The sequence below is a fragment of the Dichomitus squalens genome (genome assembly GCF_000275845.1).
Source record: "Dichomitus squalens LYAD-421 SS1 unplaced genomic scaffold DICSQscaffold_58, whole genome shotgun sequence".
Classification (NCBI taxonomy): domain Eukaryota; kingdom Fungi; phylum Basidiomycota; class Agaricomycetes; order Polyporales; family Polyporaceae; genus Dichomitus; species Dichomitus squalens.
In genome coordinates, this window is record NW_006766940.1 from 147,020 (window position 1) to 164,189 (window position 17,170).

Below are 17,170 nucleotides of genomic sequence, written 5' to 3' on the forward strand. Positions count from 1 at the left end.
GTTTGGTATTCCCCTCATCCGACTTGGATGGACACTCACCATCGTGATCGACATCAGTGAGCTCATCAGTCAAACCACCCCCATCATCCTCCAATGCTGATGCACGGAGACGCTCTAGACGCCTGCGAAGAACAAAGAGAGCTGAGCGGCCACTTGTATCCTCGAGAGCGCGGTGTGTTGGTTCTTCACATGTTTGGTAACTGGATGATGCCTGAGCAGTACAACCAACAACAACACAACATGAGTCCAGGCCTGAATGTTTAGGACAGTAGCGTGCGCGCTGAGAAGAGAGCTGCTCCTTGCAGTCGTGAACCCCACAGCAAGGGCGACCGATGGTGATACCATCCATTACGACAGCGCGCATCACATCTGCCAAATGAGAGTAAGTTGAGATGTGATGGAGGCTAACCACAAACATACAATGTTGGTCGCCATCCTTCTTGATCGCGCAGCACTTGTCACAGACATGATTCCACCCGTCACGTGAGGGTCCGATAAAGGCTGCGGTGCGCGCTTCCAGCTGCGGATCAAGACGTGTTGCCTGATCGCCAGTGTTGGAAAAGGCAAGTATTGATGCGCGACGAGCATGGTCACGCAAAAGTCCATAGATAAAGAATGTGTCGGAAAGCAAGGATGCGTTGAGTTCAGGACGCACAGACCAGTTGATAGGAAAGCACTCAATGGCAGCACAATGCTCCAGGTTGTAGACTCGAGCATTGTTTGTGAAGGAAACCCTGAAAACTGGTTATGAACGAAGATTCACTACACCCAAAACAAGTCACATACCATGCACATGCCGTCAGGTTAGTGAAGCGGTCACAAAGCTTGTCGTCGATGAAGACGTGTGTAGTCACGTGGATGGCAGTTGGAGTGGGACCTTCATAGTAAGTGCGCGAGTCCCCTGCACTGTCTATCCAGTAATTTGGATAGTAGCGAGCATGACATTCTGTTGAAATCATTGTCAATGCCAGCTTATGCATACAGGAACCTGTCCATCCTCGTGTCTCGCACCTCGCAGAAGTACTCGCGGCGGTGCTGCTTTTCTTCTCCCATCCAGGCAGAAAGATTGTTACTTACGAGGACAGCGCAGAGAGTGAGACACAGCCGGGACAGGGCCGTGCTCACGTGAGAAGTAGACAGTGTTTGTCGTGATGGGCTGTTCCAGAACCCGCTGGTCACCAGCATGCCGACGGAGGTACTTACACCCAGTACGAAGGCAGTTGCGCGTTGGAGGGTAGAGGTTGTATACACCTTGCACGTGAGAGTCAGTAGATAGCTGAGAGAACGAGACCATGCGGGCGTACCGATACCATGTCTAACTCCAAACTGGATCAAAGATTCCACCACACGTCCTGATAACGATTTGCTGGAGGGCAGACTTAGCCACAAGACGTCCCGGAGGAGAGTCCACAGTTCAGAGCAGATCGGAAGAGATATATTGAGAGCACTGGCCAAGAACGTCTGCAGATTGTCTGGTAAGAATGATGGTGGTGAGAACTTGTAGGGAGATTGTGACCAAGATAGGATGGGCTTGAGATAGACAATGAGATCGATGAAGAGACTGAGAGAGGAAAAAGAAATTGCATGCGCGATGGCGGGGTTGGACGCGACGAGACCAAGGATGGAAGCAACGGACTCGGACATTGAAGGAACGGCAGCGGCCTTGAGGAATATGGGGCGGGTGGAGGATCAGCAACTGACCAAAGAGTCTATATAGACCTGCGCACTTCCACGCAGTCGAGCGTCGTGCATACGCGACCCACGGACGCTACAAGCAAAAGGACGACGCGAAAGCTTTCGATTTTCGGCAATAGTTCTTTCTTGGGCGTCTGAAAAAAACAGAGTTTGTCGCTTACTCCTCGGCAAAAACCTGAAGTTTAGACGCCCGCACCACAACAACACACACAGACTGACCGTGGCGCAACCATACTGGAAAACTGACGTTCTGGAGCAGTGGGGTGCAAGGAGTGCGAGTGCGTCAGGTTGGGCATGTTGTCATTGCTTATTGAACCCTGTCTGCCTACGGGAATTACATATGTCTATAGCCAGCCGCGCGCCAAACAGACTAGGAGATACAGCGGCGAGGAGAACATGGACTCATTGAGAGGTTCCATACGGGAAGTGCAAGGTTGCGAAAGACTGGGCGGAATCGAGAGAGGGGGACAAACATGTGCACGTACCATACAGATGACTGAACCGTTGCTTCCGCTTAGCCCTACGCGTAGAACGAGATGCACTATGCTGGTCCTCTCTTGACAGTGTTGCATGGCGGACGAAGGGCAAGTAGCGCAGAAGAGCAGAGAGGGAGAGTTGCAGGGAGTGGAAGTGCGTTGGCAACTTGGGATGACATCGCACGTCGGATGCTGTATCGAATTCGGCTTGTACGGAAACGTGTGCCGGAGTCACAGAGCGAAAGGCCCCAAAGATGTCTACGAAGGTATATACGAAGGTATAATTGTACATTTAATGTGCTTTCAGGTCTTGTTGAGTGCTCACCTGTGTTGCTACCTGTTACTTCTTGTTTGTGTCTTACCGAGCATATCGTCAAAGGAAGCAGGCCATAAGTAGCGACTGGTGACGAGCTGGAGCGGGCTGTTGCCACAGTATCGGCCTCCTTTCACGCGTGCCATAGGTCTGGGCTTGCGGATGCAATCTGAAGACGATGGTGTCATAGGCGCCGGCGCGACATTCGACAACGCCGGCTGGTTACACGCAGTCAAGGTTCTGTCCTTGGGTCCCGCATACACGGCAGCTATCTTCTGAACCTTACGAACATCTGGGAAACAGCACCCACAGTTGACGCTAGACGGCAGGAGCGATAAGGACCTGGGCAAGGAATGCGGTCTCGTTCGCACTCTTCACTCACTTATCGGCACTACCGTCCTGCGTATGATCTCTCGTCTGCTCTGCATTCCATGGACTCATTCACGGCGACAAGCCACTCGCGCAATAGACGGCCATCGTGCTCACCCCGACCGCAACGCCAGCCGCTTCCCCGTCGAAGTCTGCGAGAACATCATCGACATGCTCTACTCGTTTCCCATCATGGACCGAGTTGAAAATGCTCGCACCCTGCATCGCTGCGCCCTCGTGTGCAGAGCTTGGCGTGTCCGCTCCCAGCGTAACCTATTCTACTCGGTCGTTCTCCACAACATAGAAGCACTCCAGAAGTTCTCCGCTGTCCTCGATAACGGGCCCCATCTGTGCGAGTATGTCCACCAACTGACACTCATGGGGCGCACCCTTCATACCACAGCCAGTCCCCTCTCGCTCTTACCCATCGCCCTCCATGGGAAGCTCCCTAAGCTTCAAGAGGTCACTATAAATCGTGTTCGCGAAGACGAGGACTGGTACTCCAGCGCGTCTGAATCGGAGTCCGCGAAGTCCCTGCAGTACCTTCCTCTTCATCCCCGCTTCGCGCTCTACTTCTCTGCATTCACGACTGTTTCTGGACTCTATATCTTTGATCTTACATTCGGGCACTTCAACGATTTTGCCAGAATGATAAACTCCCTTCCGGCATTACGAAGACTTGTTTGCAACGGTGTGCGGTGCGTGACCCTCGGCCCTCTGCCATTCAACATGAAACCGCGAGCCGATTGGATTCATGCTCCTGCACGGCCATTTGCACCAAACCTGCGCGAGCTGTCCCTGGTATGTACTCCGCCATATGCATTGCACCCATCTTACACCGTTCACCCAGCTCAAAGTGGACATACACTGCGTCCAAAGACTGGTATCTGCATGTGGGCCACGTCTCAGTAATTTGGTAGTTGGCATGCCCTTCTTCAACGACACAGAAATGGTCCTGCTTGGTGTGTTGATTCTGCTCCGCAATGATACTTCCAAGCTAGCTTCCGCACTTACAGAGCACATCAGGATACCCCACCACGGAGCACTCAGGGGGCGTGGACTTGAGTCTCTGCTCGACGCTTGATCGTGTGGACATCTTTCTGGAACCGGAGTCCGTGACTGACGGGCAGACGCTCGACCAATTCAAGGCAATGCTCAACTCGTGGGGCTCCGACGTTCCTCTTCAAAACGTCCATCTTCGAGCGTACTATGAGCACAAATTTGCTCGGCAAGCCTTTGCAGACCTTCTCGGTACAGCGGGTCGAGTCCTGGAGGCTTTGGTTATTCACTCTTCTGCACCACCGTGTGCCGATGGAGAGGTTGGCGAGCAGGGCGGGAGATGGGAGATATGGATCGACCTATACGACTGGGAAGTTTGGCGAGATTGGTGGCGCACACATGTCCAGAAGTGCTTTCTGACGTTGGGAAAGTCCGCTGAATTCAGGATGAACTTCAACCCTCGTAGGTTATCAAGCAACATTGTCGTTCTCAAGTGTTGCGGGATCACTCAATCGCGCTCTTTGATTCCACTAGCACGGTATAACTGGTACAAGTGGCAAGATAGCGATGCTCTACCACCAATTCCGACGACCACTACCTAGTGAACCGGACCTTGACTCGGCCAAGGTAAAACTCTCTTGTCGATAAAGAGTGGCCACTAAAAGCCGTTCCAGCTATCTTCACATGTGCTCACAACACCGCAAGAACTGAGGCAACATGTACACGAGCCGTACGTTTTCCGCTCACAATCGATCGCACGGCCACCGGGTGGGAGGTAGAGCAGAGTCTGTTTGGGTGTAAGAATATAGGAAGCGGAGCGATCGCAAGGAGGAGGCCCGGATAGGGATCCACGGAAGCGAAGAGGGGTTAGCAAGTGGTTCGACACGGAGGCAGCTCTGCAAGTTCGGTCGATGTTTGCGTTTCCTGTTTCGTCTCGATCTGTATGCTACGGCTGAATGGATGTGCGTCGTGTCAGGCTGCGTCTCGTGTGGATCATCCGGAGTTTGGGATACTCGACTGCGGGATTGTAGCGCAGGAGAGCGGGTCCTAAGTGGCATAACCATAGGGCGTAAGAGTATTTGAGGGCCGCGATGACGTGCAGGACAAGGGCACACTCACTTGGTGGCAATCTGTCGGAGGGATCTCTATCGCGCTATCTGAGGCATTCAAGAGTTGACTTTGCAGGGAGTGTCGAATGCGTGCGCATCCCGCTGCCCGCAGATGCGACCTATCTATTGTGACGCGAGTGGCGCAGGCGGCGTCGTACGGGGATAATCGGAAGGTGCATTAAGAGCCCAACGCGGCCCCTGTTGTCTTTCCCGCACCATCGGAGAGAGAAGCGTAGCGCTGGCTCCCGGGCCCGCGAAACGTGAACCAAGCGATCTCTTGGTAGCGCTGATGGATTCGGAGCCTTTGATTTGGTACGTAAGTGTAGGGTGAATATCGTGCACGTATAATCAACGAGCTTATCGGCATTTACCACTTCCGAGTCCAAGGCCGTCTGCGTCCTCCATATCATCCGTAAGTCCGCCGCCGCCGCCCTAGCATAGAGTGTGGTCGTGCGGACAGCTTCATCCCCTTGAGCTCGTTCGCGTGTCAGCCAGGGGGCAGGATCAGAGACCTTGTATGCGGTCTGGATGTTTGGTGAGAATCAACGCGACTGAGAGATGGATGACCTACACTCACAGAGATCTCCGGGAACGCCTCTGTTCGCCCAAACCGTGCGCATTGTTCGACGTGATCGGTTGTTAGTGTGCAGTTCATGCTTGAACTCGCCGTAGGGACCAGAAGACTTGGGATGGGCTCGACTGTCCAGATGCGCTATGTTGCTCTTCGGACGTATGAACGCGGCGGGCGAGATCCATTTACTCCCCGTATCTGATAGGAGTGCTGCAGCCGTCCAGCTCAGCTTTGCGCTTAGGCTGGGGAGATGATTGTTACAAAAACCATAGATAGCGCGACGAGAAGTGGGATGGGAGTCGACATGTTGGGCGGCAAAATGGAGGCATCGCACATATCTAGCAGGAGCACACACGTAAACTATCTGAACGGGGAGATCACTCTCCATAGACTGCATGACTCACTGTTCTCTTTCCCTGCTCACCAGATTACTGCGCTCGCATGTGCCACACTCATGTATCCGGTTACAGTCGCGCTTGTTCAGCCTTGTTTTGTGGCGGGCTCAGGACGGTCCGGGATAGCTCGGCAGACGCATGAGTGGTCTTGTGGATCATGGTGCACGTGAAATCTCTGTAAGTGCTTTGCGAAGAACAACGAGCTTGTAGGCTGAGTACTTACTGACAGACCTCGGAGATCGGTATGCCACGCGCACAATGGGTAAAGTCTCGCTCCTCTCCCTCATCCACATCCACATCTCGATAAGGCAGACGCGCGTAGTGAGGAGAAGCGCAAGAAAATGGGATGAAACCACTGCCCGAAGACAGTGCACAAGCCAGGGTTCGCAGCCAGGATGCATGGAGAGCAAGGCCAACGTTGGCGAGCGCGCATGCAGAGCTCGAGCGTGGAGATGAGGCCAGGCGAGAGAGGAAATCTAACAAGAGCGGAGACGTGAGAGCAGCGAGCGGAGCAGACCAGAAAACGGCGGCGAGCGAGAAGGCAAGACGTAAGTACTGCGTCGTGTGGCAGCGAGCAGGGCGCCTCCATCCTGGCCCGCTCTGCCCATCGCGTACTATTGTCTCCTCCCCTCGTCTCCCTCTCAGCTCCGCCGATGCTACTTCGCCTGCACAAAACAATGTCGAGCTCGGGAATGTATATTAGCTCTGCTCACCACGGTATAGATCTCGTTCTAGTTTATATTCTCGGAGTCAGTGAGGAGGTTTCGTGAACCTCCTTTCACTTTTTTTGTCACGTTGCGGCCGACCACTGTCTGCGTAGTGCGACCCTGTGCCATATATCTGACCAGTACCATCCCAAAGCACGCCCAGTACCTCCATCGCCCCTCCAGCCTCCTGCCTGACCTGTGGACTCCCTCGGTTCGCACTGCAACTTCTCCACTATCGGCCGCTCTTCTCATGCCTACTTCCTTGCGCGCATTGGCGCTTTCTTCCTGTGATGCTGGTGGGACAGCGTCTTCACTGTTTAGTGAGCTTTCCATCCGCTCAAGACACCTTCGTGCGTCGTGCGCTGACCAGGCATCGGGCGCAGGGATCAGCGCTGCCGCTGTGCTGGCTGTTCTGCCCTATTCACCCTATAAAGACCACGGTCGTATGCCCAGGAAATGGAGCTGGTAGGCCTGCTGTAGAGGATTCAGTATGTGGTGGTAAGTTTGTGTCTGGCCATATATTTCAGCTGGGGGTAGGCAGTCAGGCCCGTCGGAAAGGCTCGATTGCCTGGTTCGCTTCAAAAGCGGTTTTTTGGGCTGCGACGAGACCACTTTCAGTGCATCGTCGCCCCTGATCTGGTTCTGTCGCATCCGTTGCGAGTGCCCCAGCGCGCACTATGTAGTGCGCGCTGCTCAACGAAGACATAGCAGCACATGTGCTCCGGCTGCGCAAACACTCGTATAGACTTGGGCCGGTGCACAGGCGTAAAGCAGCTCCCCATGTTACATGCGCTTGGCACACCAGCCAAATCAATGCATGCATTGGTACACTGCGCGACCTGATGTTGATGCTCGTCATAGGGACACAGCAACCCTCATACACGCACAACCATTCATAGACCATCGCACGCGCACTGTTGCCAATGCGAACAAGGCCCAACTCCTAGCGGTATATCTCCCTTCTCATCTCTCCTACGAACATGCTCCACAAACGATCGCGTCCACCCTACTGACATAACCCCAGTGATTGCCCCATGGCGCGTACTCCTCCAGCGATCATCTTCACGCGTCCATACCATCATCAAAGCCCTACGCTCATCCGGTCTCGAAGTCCGCGAAAAAAACAGCATGCAGATACTGTCGCTCACGTTGCGAGACGAGATCTGATCATGCGTTATGGGGGCTGCTCGGGACGCCTGTAAGCCTCCGCATACACATTTGCCACAATGGATCCATAGTGAGCGGATTCACCCCGCTATTTATAGTAAGTAGGCCCTTCATCCGTCGTTTCCATACTAATCTATCTATGCTGTCAGATGGGGATGGGTGGCGATCAATGCTCACGATATCCATGGTCATGGCGTACCTATCTGCTGGGAAACACGGCGACCTGTACAGTCGACACCCTCTTAACCCATAGGCCTCGGGACAGGCCCGAATATATGGGTTTTGAGGGGTTATGGGCTACGAGAACTTAAGCGCCCTATAAGCGCCCCTGATTAGTCCCAGTTAGCGAGCGCCGGAAAGGCGTCTACTGACCCTTTGAGGGAGCGCTATGGGATTTCGAACAGACTCACCTACCCACAACGTGGTCGGAGCATGGATGGACACTGGGAGGACTCTGGGAAGCATGCATCGAGTATTACAAAGGTTATCGATGAGCGTAATCTCAATGTGAGCCCTATTACCATATGGGTTTTGGGCCCTAGAAAGCTATGGGTTATTGGGTACCAGGGGCCTATGGGTTATGGGGTCGAATTCCCCCTATCCCGACTTGGGAAAGCCAAAATCCTATGGGTTTCGGGAGTTTATGGGTTACCAGGGGTATGGGTTAGGAGGGTGTCGACTGTACTAGATGTTCCTGTCCCTGAGATCTGCATATACAAACTTCCCCCATGCCACCGACCTGTGCCGCTGTCATACGTCCATCTCACAAGAGCGCGCGAAGTCAGCATTGGAAGATAGGATCAATAAGGACCAGCCCACTCCCCACTGCGCTCTTCACACAACCCCTGGTGTCCTGCGCGTCCCGCAACCACCGTACATTGCATTGGCTCCACTTGGCACTCACCTTCCTCGCCATGGACAATGATCACGGTCGTGGTCTGCCGGGCTCGGGATGGACTATGGCGCTTGTAAGTGATCGCGCAAGGTCCTTGTTTGCAAGTGTACGGAGTTATCTCAAAAACACTCTCTTGCATTCTGTAGCACGCAATAACTATTTCAGATGGCAAGACGGTGATGCACCACCATCGGGACGAACAGCCGCCACCTACCTTTGGTCCTGTACAAGATAATGCTCTGCATGTTTACGGACATCACGCGTCGTGGACGCCTGCGCGACATTTGACAACGCCGGCAGTTGGTCACACGCAGTCAAGGATCTGTCCTTGGGCCCCGCATACACGGCAGCAATCTTCAGAACCTTACGACCATGTGAGAAACAGGACCTGGTATTGATGCTAGATGGCAGGAGCGATAAGAACCTGGCTAGCGATTGCGAGTTCCACGGCACTCTTCACTCGCTCACTGCTGTCCTGCGTACGATCCGTCGCCCAGTGCTCTGCATTCCATGGAGTCATCCACAGTATCGAGCAAATCTGCGATGGACGACGATCGTGCTCATCCAAAACACAACGCCAGCCGCTTCCCCGTCGAAGTCTGCGAGAATATAATCGACATGCTTTATTCGTTCTTTGTCGTGGACCGAGTTGAAGATTCTCGTACCCTGCATAACTGCGCCCTCGTGTGCAGAGCTTGGCGTGTCCGCTCCCAGCGTAACCTCTTCTACTCAGTTGTTCTCCACGACCTCCCAGCACTCCAGAAGTTCTCCGCGGTCCTCGACAACAGGCCTCACCTGTGTGACTATGTCCATGAAGTGACAATTCTCGGGGGCACCCTCTATACCACAGCCAGTCCTCTCTCGCTCTTGCCCATCGCCCTCCGTGAGAAGCTTCCCAGACTCCAAAAGCTCACTGTCGTGCGCAAAGGCGATGACTGGTACGCTGAAACGGCTAAACCGGGCACCGTGAAGAGCTTACGATACCTTCCTCTGCATCACCGTTTCAAGCTCTTTCTCTCTGCATTCACGACTGTTCCTCACCTCAACATCTTCAATGTTACATTCCGGTACTTCAGCGACTTGGCCAGGATGATCAACTCCCTTCCAGCGTTGCGAATACTCATTTGCGGCGGCGTGCGGTGCATGTCCCTCGGCCCGATGCCATTGAATATGAAACCGCGAGCCGATGGGATCCATACTCCTGCGCCGCCATTTGCACCAAACCTGCCGGAGCTGCGCCTGGTATGTCCTCTGAAATATGCATGGCACGCATCTAACACCGTTGATCCAAGGTTACGTGGATATACACTGCACCCAGAGACTGGTATCGGCATGTGGGCCGCATCTCAGGCGATTGCTGGTTCCCATGTCCTACCACGATGCAGAGATGATCCATGATCCTGCCCGGTATGTATATTCTGATTCATGCCGATACTGCCCAGTGGCTTTGGCACTGATCTATCACATTAGGAGAGCCCACCACAGAGCATACAGTGTGTATCGACTTGAGCACCTGCACGACGCTCGAGCGATTGACTATGCATCTCGATCGGCGGTTCGTGACTGATGGACAGTCACTCGACAAAATCAAGGCGATGCTCAACTCGCCAATGCATCCAACTCGTTAAATGCTTTGAGTTTAACTCTAGTGCTCGGCAAGGCTTTGCAGACCTTCTTGGTACAATAGGTCACCTCATAGAGACTTCGCTTTGTGAGTCTTCAGCTTCACCAAGCGGGGACGGAGGGCAGGGCAGGAGATTGCAAATACGGATCGACCTAGACGACGGGGAAGATTGGCGAGGTTGGTGGCGGATGCATGTCCTGAAGTACTTTCCGACGTTGGTGAAGTCAAATAGGCTCAGAAAAAACTTCAGACCTAATGAGTTATCAAGCAACATAGTCCTGCACGAGTGTACAAGGATCACTCAATCGCTCTCTGCATTCTACTAATGCGCAATGGCATATGAAAACGGAAAGACAGCACCGCATGACCACCAATGCCGACAACCACTACCTAGCGAACCCGCCCTGACTCATCGATAGTGATAATCCCCTTGTTGACCAAAACTGGCTACTAAATGCCGTTCTAGCTGCTGCTATCTGCGCTGCCATCTTCACATATACTCACAACATCGCAGGCACTGGTGCCATATATACGCGAGCCGTGCATTGTTCGCTCGCACACAATTGAATTGCAAGGCCATCGGCGTTGGAGGAAGGGCGGCGTGTGTTCGGTTGTAGGATTCGGAAGCGAAGCGATGGCAATGAAACGGCTGGGGTAGGAGGCGAAGAGTTAGAAACTTGGTCTGGCGTGGAGGGGTGGATGTGATTGGAAGTTCAGTTGATGTTGGTATTCCACGCGCGTTCTCGATATGTATGATGCGGCTGAATGGATATGCGTCGCGTCAGGCCGTGCCTCGCATGGATTATCGTATCCCAAGCGTGTGCTTGGGACACTCAAATGCGGGCTTGTAGCTCAGGGAACTTGGCCCGGAAGAAAAGGGGCAATGAGTGCGAGGAGAGTATGAGTAAGTGACATTACCGTAGGGATGAAGATCAAGGTATGGGAGGAATTGCAGAACTTGAGAACGCACGCGCTTTGGTGGCCTCTATCACTGTCGGAGTGATCTCTAGCGCATGATCAGGGCCATTGAAGGGTTTACACCGGAGGGAGAGTCAGATGTGCCAGCTTCCTGCCGCCCGCTGCCCGCACATGCGCCATACATGCCGTACAGCGAGTGGCGCGGGGGGCAGTTTATGGGGAAGATCTAAAGGCACCACTCTATTGAGAGCTCGTCGCGACCTCTTCTGTTGTCTTGTCATACACCATCGAGAGGGAACCGCAGTGCATGCTGCCGGGCCGGGAGATCTCTTGGTAGCACTGACAGAAGCGGTACCTTAGGACTGGTGCGTAGACGGTGCACATTGAACGAGCTTATCGGATTGGCACTTACCGCAGGCAAGTTCGAGGCCGTCTGCGTGTTCTATATCGTTCACAAGTCCACCGCGGCCATTCTTGCACACGGCATTGACCGTGCAGACAACTCCCCCGATTGGTTCGCATCTCTGCAAAACCCACTTAATACAATGCAAGGCCGGGAGATCAGTTCTGGCCGTGCAACGAGAGCTGATCATAAACAACACGATCGAGCAATCAACACTTACAGAGGTCTACAGTCGCTCATACCGTACGCGTCGTCCTAAAGAGGCGCCTGCAGGGGGCGGTTAAGGTCATTCTAGGGGATGGGATTTTGGCACTGTCTTGTCTGTCTCGGTACGTGAGTCGGCTCTTCGGACGGACGGACGAGACTTATCGGAGCATGCTTATACATGAAAGCCACAGTCGTCGTGCGCAGCTTCGGAGGATGCGCCGGAGGGAGAGGACTGAATAGGAGGGACGGAGGAGGGCGCGAGGTGAGGCGTAATGCGAGATGGGATGGGATGGGTTGGGCGGGCCATGGAAGATGGAGCATGCGCATATGTGAGCGGGGACAACACTCTCCATATACCGCTTGACTCACCGCTATCCCCGTCTCCCGTCTTCCGTAGACGGTCCGACACTGCGTGTGCCGTGCCCACGTACCCATACGTGGCCGTGCTTGTTCAGCCATGCTCTGTGGCATGCTCAGGACGGTCTGGATCAGTGTGGCAGACGCGCGGGTCGTTTTGTGGACCATGGTGTACATGACGTCGTTGCGAGTGCCATTGAACATTCACGAGCTTGCGAGCTGGATACTTACAGTGAGATCTCGCACTTTGAAACGAGACACGCACGGATAGGGAGCGAGTCTCGATCCTCTCCCTCATCCACATTTTGACAGGGCAGACACGCATGTATTGGAAGCACGAGAGAATCAGATGAGAACGCTGCCTTAAGACGGCACAAAAGCCAGAGTTTGTATTCAGGTTACGCAGAGAGCGAACAAGCAACCTCTGCAAGCGAGACAGGCTGTCGTCCGACACGGGCGCCTCCGTCTGCGTTGCCGCCGATCAGTTTCGCAGCGATCCTGCTTCCCCTGCCTCGGGGACGGTGTAGTCGCATTCTGTCGCATTGTGTATTCGTGAGTGTAGCTCCGACCGGGATCCGGCGAACCCTGGGACATCGCTGACGCGATACATTTGCTGCTGTATAGGTCCACTCGGAGAACTTCCGGAGCGAGGCAGCAGGAACGAGAAGGTCGCATAAGATCATTGAAGGCGGTGTAGCCAATCACATCACGTTCAGTGGATCACTTGTACACCATATATGCGCTATAGGGAAACCTTCAGAGCATGCAAAACACCTGCCGGGAATAACATCTAAGCTATGCGCGAAGGAAGGGTAGAGACGGACACTGATCGCAGAAAGGGTCGGCATTGCGTGGAACATCATGAACGCGGGAATTCTGAACAGTCGGTTACCTGCGGGGGATGAGGCCTCTACGACGCGACCTCTGCGAAGAGGGTTCACGCTGGTAGTGCCGCTGGAACAAAGCATGAAAATAGTCGTCTTCATAGCCTATGGTATGGTGGACGTGACTTGATTCTTGCAGTCCGAGGAATTTCCGGGGCTGCCGAGTGCTGGTTCCCGAAGAAGACTTGAATACGTCCACTCCCCGCAGCGGTGAACTGTCTGCTATAGAGAGTGAGGTGGACCGTGGGTTTGAGGACGCGCTGATCCATTCGAACTGCTGACGAGTGCGGGACCTTGCGAGTCGTGGGGAGACACATGGAGCACCACCTGTGATCGGCGAGCTCGTCTTAGCACTTGATTCAACCTGGCCCTGACGTCGTCGGCGCCCTCTGTACCACAACCCAGCCCAGTGCGGCCGCCTTTGCATACGACCTCCAACGAGCGAACAACTCGATCGCGGAGGCTCCCATTAGTACGCAACTTGTTCTGCCCAAACGGTGAGTGCTGCTGTTAAATGATTTAATCGAGTCAATACGAGAAAACAACCTCTCCGAAACGCACGTCTGTCTACCTCGTGCTAATTGCGCTCAGCCTCGCGGGTGTCCGAAGTCGTTCTCAGGAGTGGGGTGTCGGTACAGGCCCGTGCGTCATGGGCGCCTGCGCGACATTCGGCTAGTCACACGCAGTCTGGGTACTGTCCTTGGGTCCCACATACACAGCAGCTATCTTCTGAACTTTACGACGATCTCGAGAGTAGCACCTGGAGGTGCTAGATGGAAAGGGCGGTAAGAACTCAGGTGGAGAAAGTGCCATTGCATTCTTCCCTCACTCACTACCATCCCGCGCGCCACATAGTACTGACTAGAGTCTGTCGCCTACTCCGCATTCCATGGCCCCATCTACAGCTTCGAGCGAATCTGCGATGGATGACGACATTTGTGCTTACTCCAAACACACCGCCAGCCGCTTCCCCATCGAAGTGTGTGAGAACATCATCGACATGCTTTACTCGGTCTACCTCATAGACCAAGTCGAACATAGTCGCGCCTTGCATAGCTGCGCCCTCGTATGCAGAGCTTGGCGGGTCCGCTCCCAGCGTAACCTATTCTATGCGGTTGTTTTCCACGACCTGGCAGCCATCGAAAAGCTCTCCACTGTCCTCGACAACGCGCCCCATCTGTGTGAGTATGTCCACGAAGTGACACTCATCGGGCGCACCCTTCATACCACAGCCAGTCCTCTCTCGCTCTTGCCCATCGCCCTCCATGGGAAGCTCCCCAAGCTTCAAGCGGTCACTATTAAACATGTTAGCGAACATGAAGATTGGTACCCTAGCGCATCTGAATTGGAATCCAAATCCACGAAGTCCCTACAATACCTTCCTCTTCATCCCCGCTTCTCGCTCTTCTTCTCTGCATTCACATCTCTTGCGACCCTTCAAATCTACGAAAGCACATTCCGGCATTTCAGCGACTTCGCCAGGATGATCGATTCCCTTCCGGCATTGCAAATCCTCATGTGCATCGAGGTGCGATGCATGGCCCTCGGCTCTCTGCCGTTCAGCATGAAACCGCGAGCCGATGAGGTCCATGCTCCCGCACGGCCATTTGCACCGAACCTGCAAGAGCTGTTCCTGGTACGTACTCTGCGATACGCACACACACGTCTGACACCATTCAACCAGTTCGACATGGACGTACGCTGTGTCCAACGACTGGTATCCGCGTGTGGGCCGCAACTCAGGCAACTGTCGGTTACCATGCCCTTCTGCCATGATGCAGAGATGGTCCTGCCCGGTGCGTGCATTCTGCCTCAAGCCAAGGGAGTGTTCGCGCTTACGTACCATGTCAGGAGACCCCGCCACGGAGCACACAGAGGGCGTCGACTTGACCCTCTGCACAACGCTCGAAGGACTGGACATTTGGCTGTTTCCGCATTTCGTGACCGACGGGCAGTCGCCTGACAAACTCAAGGCGATGCTCAACTCGTGGGAGTCCGATTCCGAAGGTCCTCTCCGACGCATCTATCTCCAACCATCGATCCCAAGCATCTTTACTCGTCAAGACTTCGCAGACCTTCTCGGCACAGTGGGTCGAGCCATAGAGGAGGTGCTTCATGAATCGTCAGCACCACCGAGCGCGGACGGAGAGGTTGGCGAGCAGGGCGGGAGATGGCGGATAGTCATCCACTTAAACGACTGGGAAGTCTGGTTAGATTGGTGGCGGGCACATGTTCAGGAGTGTTTTCCGACATTCGCGAGATCTCATGGGCTCGGGATGTACTATCGCCCTCGTAAGTGATCAAGCAACACCTCCATTTGCGAGTGCAGGAGGATATCTCAATCACGCTCTTGCATCTTACTAGCAGCAAACTTTAACGAGACCAAATGGAAAGACAGCAACGCCCTACCACCAATGCCGATAACCAATACCTAGTGAACCCAAGGTAAGAATATCCTTTTCGACCAATATTGGCCACTGAGCGTCGTTCCAGCTATTGCTGGCCGCGCCGCCATCTTCACACGTACTCGCGACATCGCGGGAAGTGAGACGACATGTATCGAACCGTACATTTTCCGCTCACACTTGATCACACATTCTTCGGGTGGGAGGTAGCAGAGTCCGTTTGGGTGTAATATTAGGGTGCAGAGAGATCGCAAGGTGGATGCCCGAGGTAGGGAAATGAAGAAGCGAAGAGGCATGGAAGTGGTTTGACATAGAGGGGTGGAGGAGGCTTCGCAAGTTTGGTCGATTCGCGTTTCACGTTCCGTCTCGATATGTAATCTGTGGCTGAATGAATGTGCGTTACGTCAGGCTGCGCCTTGCGTGGATCATCTCGAGTACGGGGTACTCAACTGTGCGGTTGTGCGTGTGCAATACCTAGACTGGCCGCGATGGATACTCGAGGCGACGATGAACCAACCCACTCGGGCTCGAGGAGCGCACGCCTGGATCCACGAAAATCGTTTGTGTGATTGAACGGGCGGGGAGCATACGCGGACTTGCAGGGAATCGGCTTGAGGGATTGCTGAAGGTTCTCAGTAGTTGGACTACCCTTCCGAGTCGTAGCGAGAAAGTCGAGAGATAGACGAGTAGTGTTGCTAGGAATCGCAGGCACAGGTTCTCGAGCGCGTACACGGGCAAAGCACTTGGCTTCGTAACCGGACACAGCCAATAGGGGTAGTCAGAGTGCACGATTACGGGGCGATTCTGTGACGATTCTGAAGGTCGACTCTGGAGGCGATTTTGTTCTCAGAATCGCGATTCTGCTGTCCGCGATTCTGCCTCCCCAAAAGTCCTCCCCAGAATCGCGACCATAATCGTTCCCAGAATCTTCCTCCGGTATGGGCTGGTCAGAGTAGGCCGCGATTTCGACACCATTCAGATATTCAGAATCGCCGCAGAATCGCTTGGAGAATCACTTCAAAATCGCGCACTCTGATCACCCCTAATGTAGCATGGATGCCGCAGTTTGGCGGTAATGTCCATGAGTGAGGCCGGATAGAATGGGCGCGGTGCCCGGATATGCATAAGTGTGCCGGCGAATCCTCGAAATTAACCGTTGTGCTTACCTTTCCCGAAGGAGGTCCTCTCAACGGACCAACTACGTCACCCACCCCTGCGCCGTTGCTATCGCCAGTACTCTCGTCGCAGGTATAGAGGCACCGGTCGAGCAAGCGTTTCCAAAGGGTTGGGAACTTGAACTCCGTGTGGGCCTAGAATGAAGCCAAATGACGTTCAGTAAAGCACGAGGTTGGTCACTTCTTGTGGGAGAGGAAGATGTCGGTAAACGTCACTGCTGTCATGCGCACCACGCGGAGAGGGGATGGGCAATGCGCATGCGTCCGAGTTTTATTGGCGACGCCGTCGAATCTGGTTGAACGTTGGTCGTCGTACGCGTGTGGCTTGACAGAGCAACTGAGGTGGGGTCATCGGAGCGGCTATGTCTGCGTTGTTTGATGGCGGATCGCCATGATCCCCTTTCTTCCTCCCTTCGTGTTCTAAGTATCCGAGGTTCGCTGCGGTTGCTTCGTCCGCACAGAACGACGCATTAGGTCCTCGTGATAGTCGGACTCCCCTGG

At 54.1% G+C, this 17,170-nt stretch overlaps 4 protein-coding genes across 4 annotated transcripts; all 4 read left to right on the top strand.

Annotated features, from left to right (window-relative positions):
• Positions 1-2,994: 2,994 nt before the first annotated feature.
• On the top strand, positions 2,995-3,549 carry DICSQDRAFT_32800 (uncharacterized protein; the record flags this gene model as incomplete). Its single annotated transcript, XM_007369946.1, has 2 exons — positions 2,995-3,330; positions 3,385-3,549. Coding segments are annotated over 2 exons (501 nt in total), but the record flags the coding sequence as incomplete, so codon positions are not given.
• A 1,083-nt stretch (positions 3,550-4,632) lies between these two features.
• On the top strand, positions 4,633-6,445 carry DICSQDRAFT_140520 (uncharacterized protein). The gene is made up of 5 exons (XM_007369947.1): positions 4,633-4,899; positions 4,972-5,485; positions 5,539-5,870; positions 5,937-6,074; positions 6,151-6,445. The coding sequence occupies exon 5, from the start codon at positions 6,186-6,188 to the stop codon at positions 6,381-6,383; it is 198 nt and encodes a 65-aa protein (XP_007370009.1). The 5' UTR covers positions 4,633-4,899; positions 4,972-5,485; positions 5,539-5,870; positions 5,937-6,074; positions 6,151-6,185; the 3' UTR covers positions 6,384-6,445.
• Positions 6,446-9,239: 2,794 nt separating this feature from the next.
• On the top strand, positions 9,240-10,324 carry DICSQDRAFT_174134 (uncharacterized protein; the record flags this gene model as incomplete). The annotated part of the gene is made up of 2 exons (XM_007369948.1): positions 9,240-9,938; positions 10,271-10,324. The coding sequence occupies 2 exons, from the start codon at positions 9,240-9,242 to the stop codon at positions 10,322-10,324; spliced, it is 753 nt and encodes a 250-aa protein (XP_007370010.1).
• A 3,729-nt stretch (positions 10,325-14,053) lies between these two features.
• Positions 14,054-14,620, top strand: DICSQDRAFT_25667 (uncharacterized protein; the record flags this gene model as incomplete). The annotated part of the gene is made up of 1 exon (XM_007369949.1): positions 14,054-14,620. A coding segment is annotated over one exon (567 nt), but the record flags the coding sequence as incomplete, so codon positions are not given.
• Positions 14,621-17,170: the final 2,550 nt, after the last annotated feature.

Excerpts from the sequence above, each read along its gene's own strand:
- DICSQDRAFT_140520 (XM_007369947.1), top strand. The coding sequence starts at position 6,186 with ATGGGTAAAGTCTCGCTCCTCTCCCTCATCCACATCCACATCTCGATA.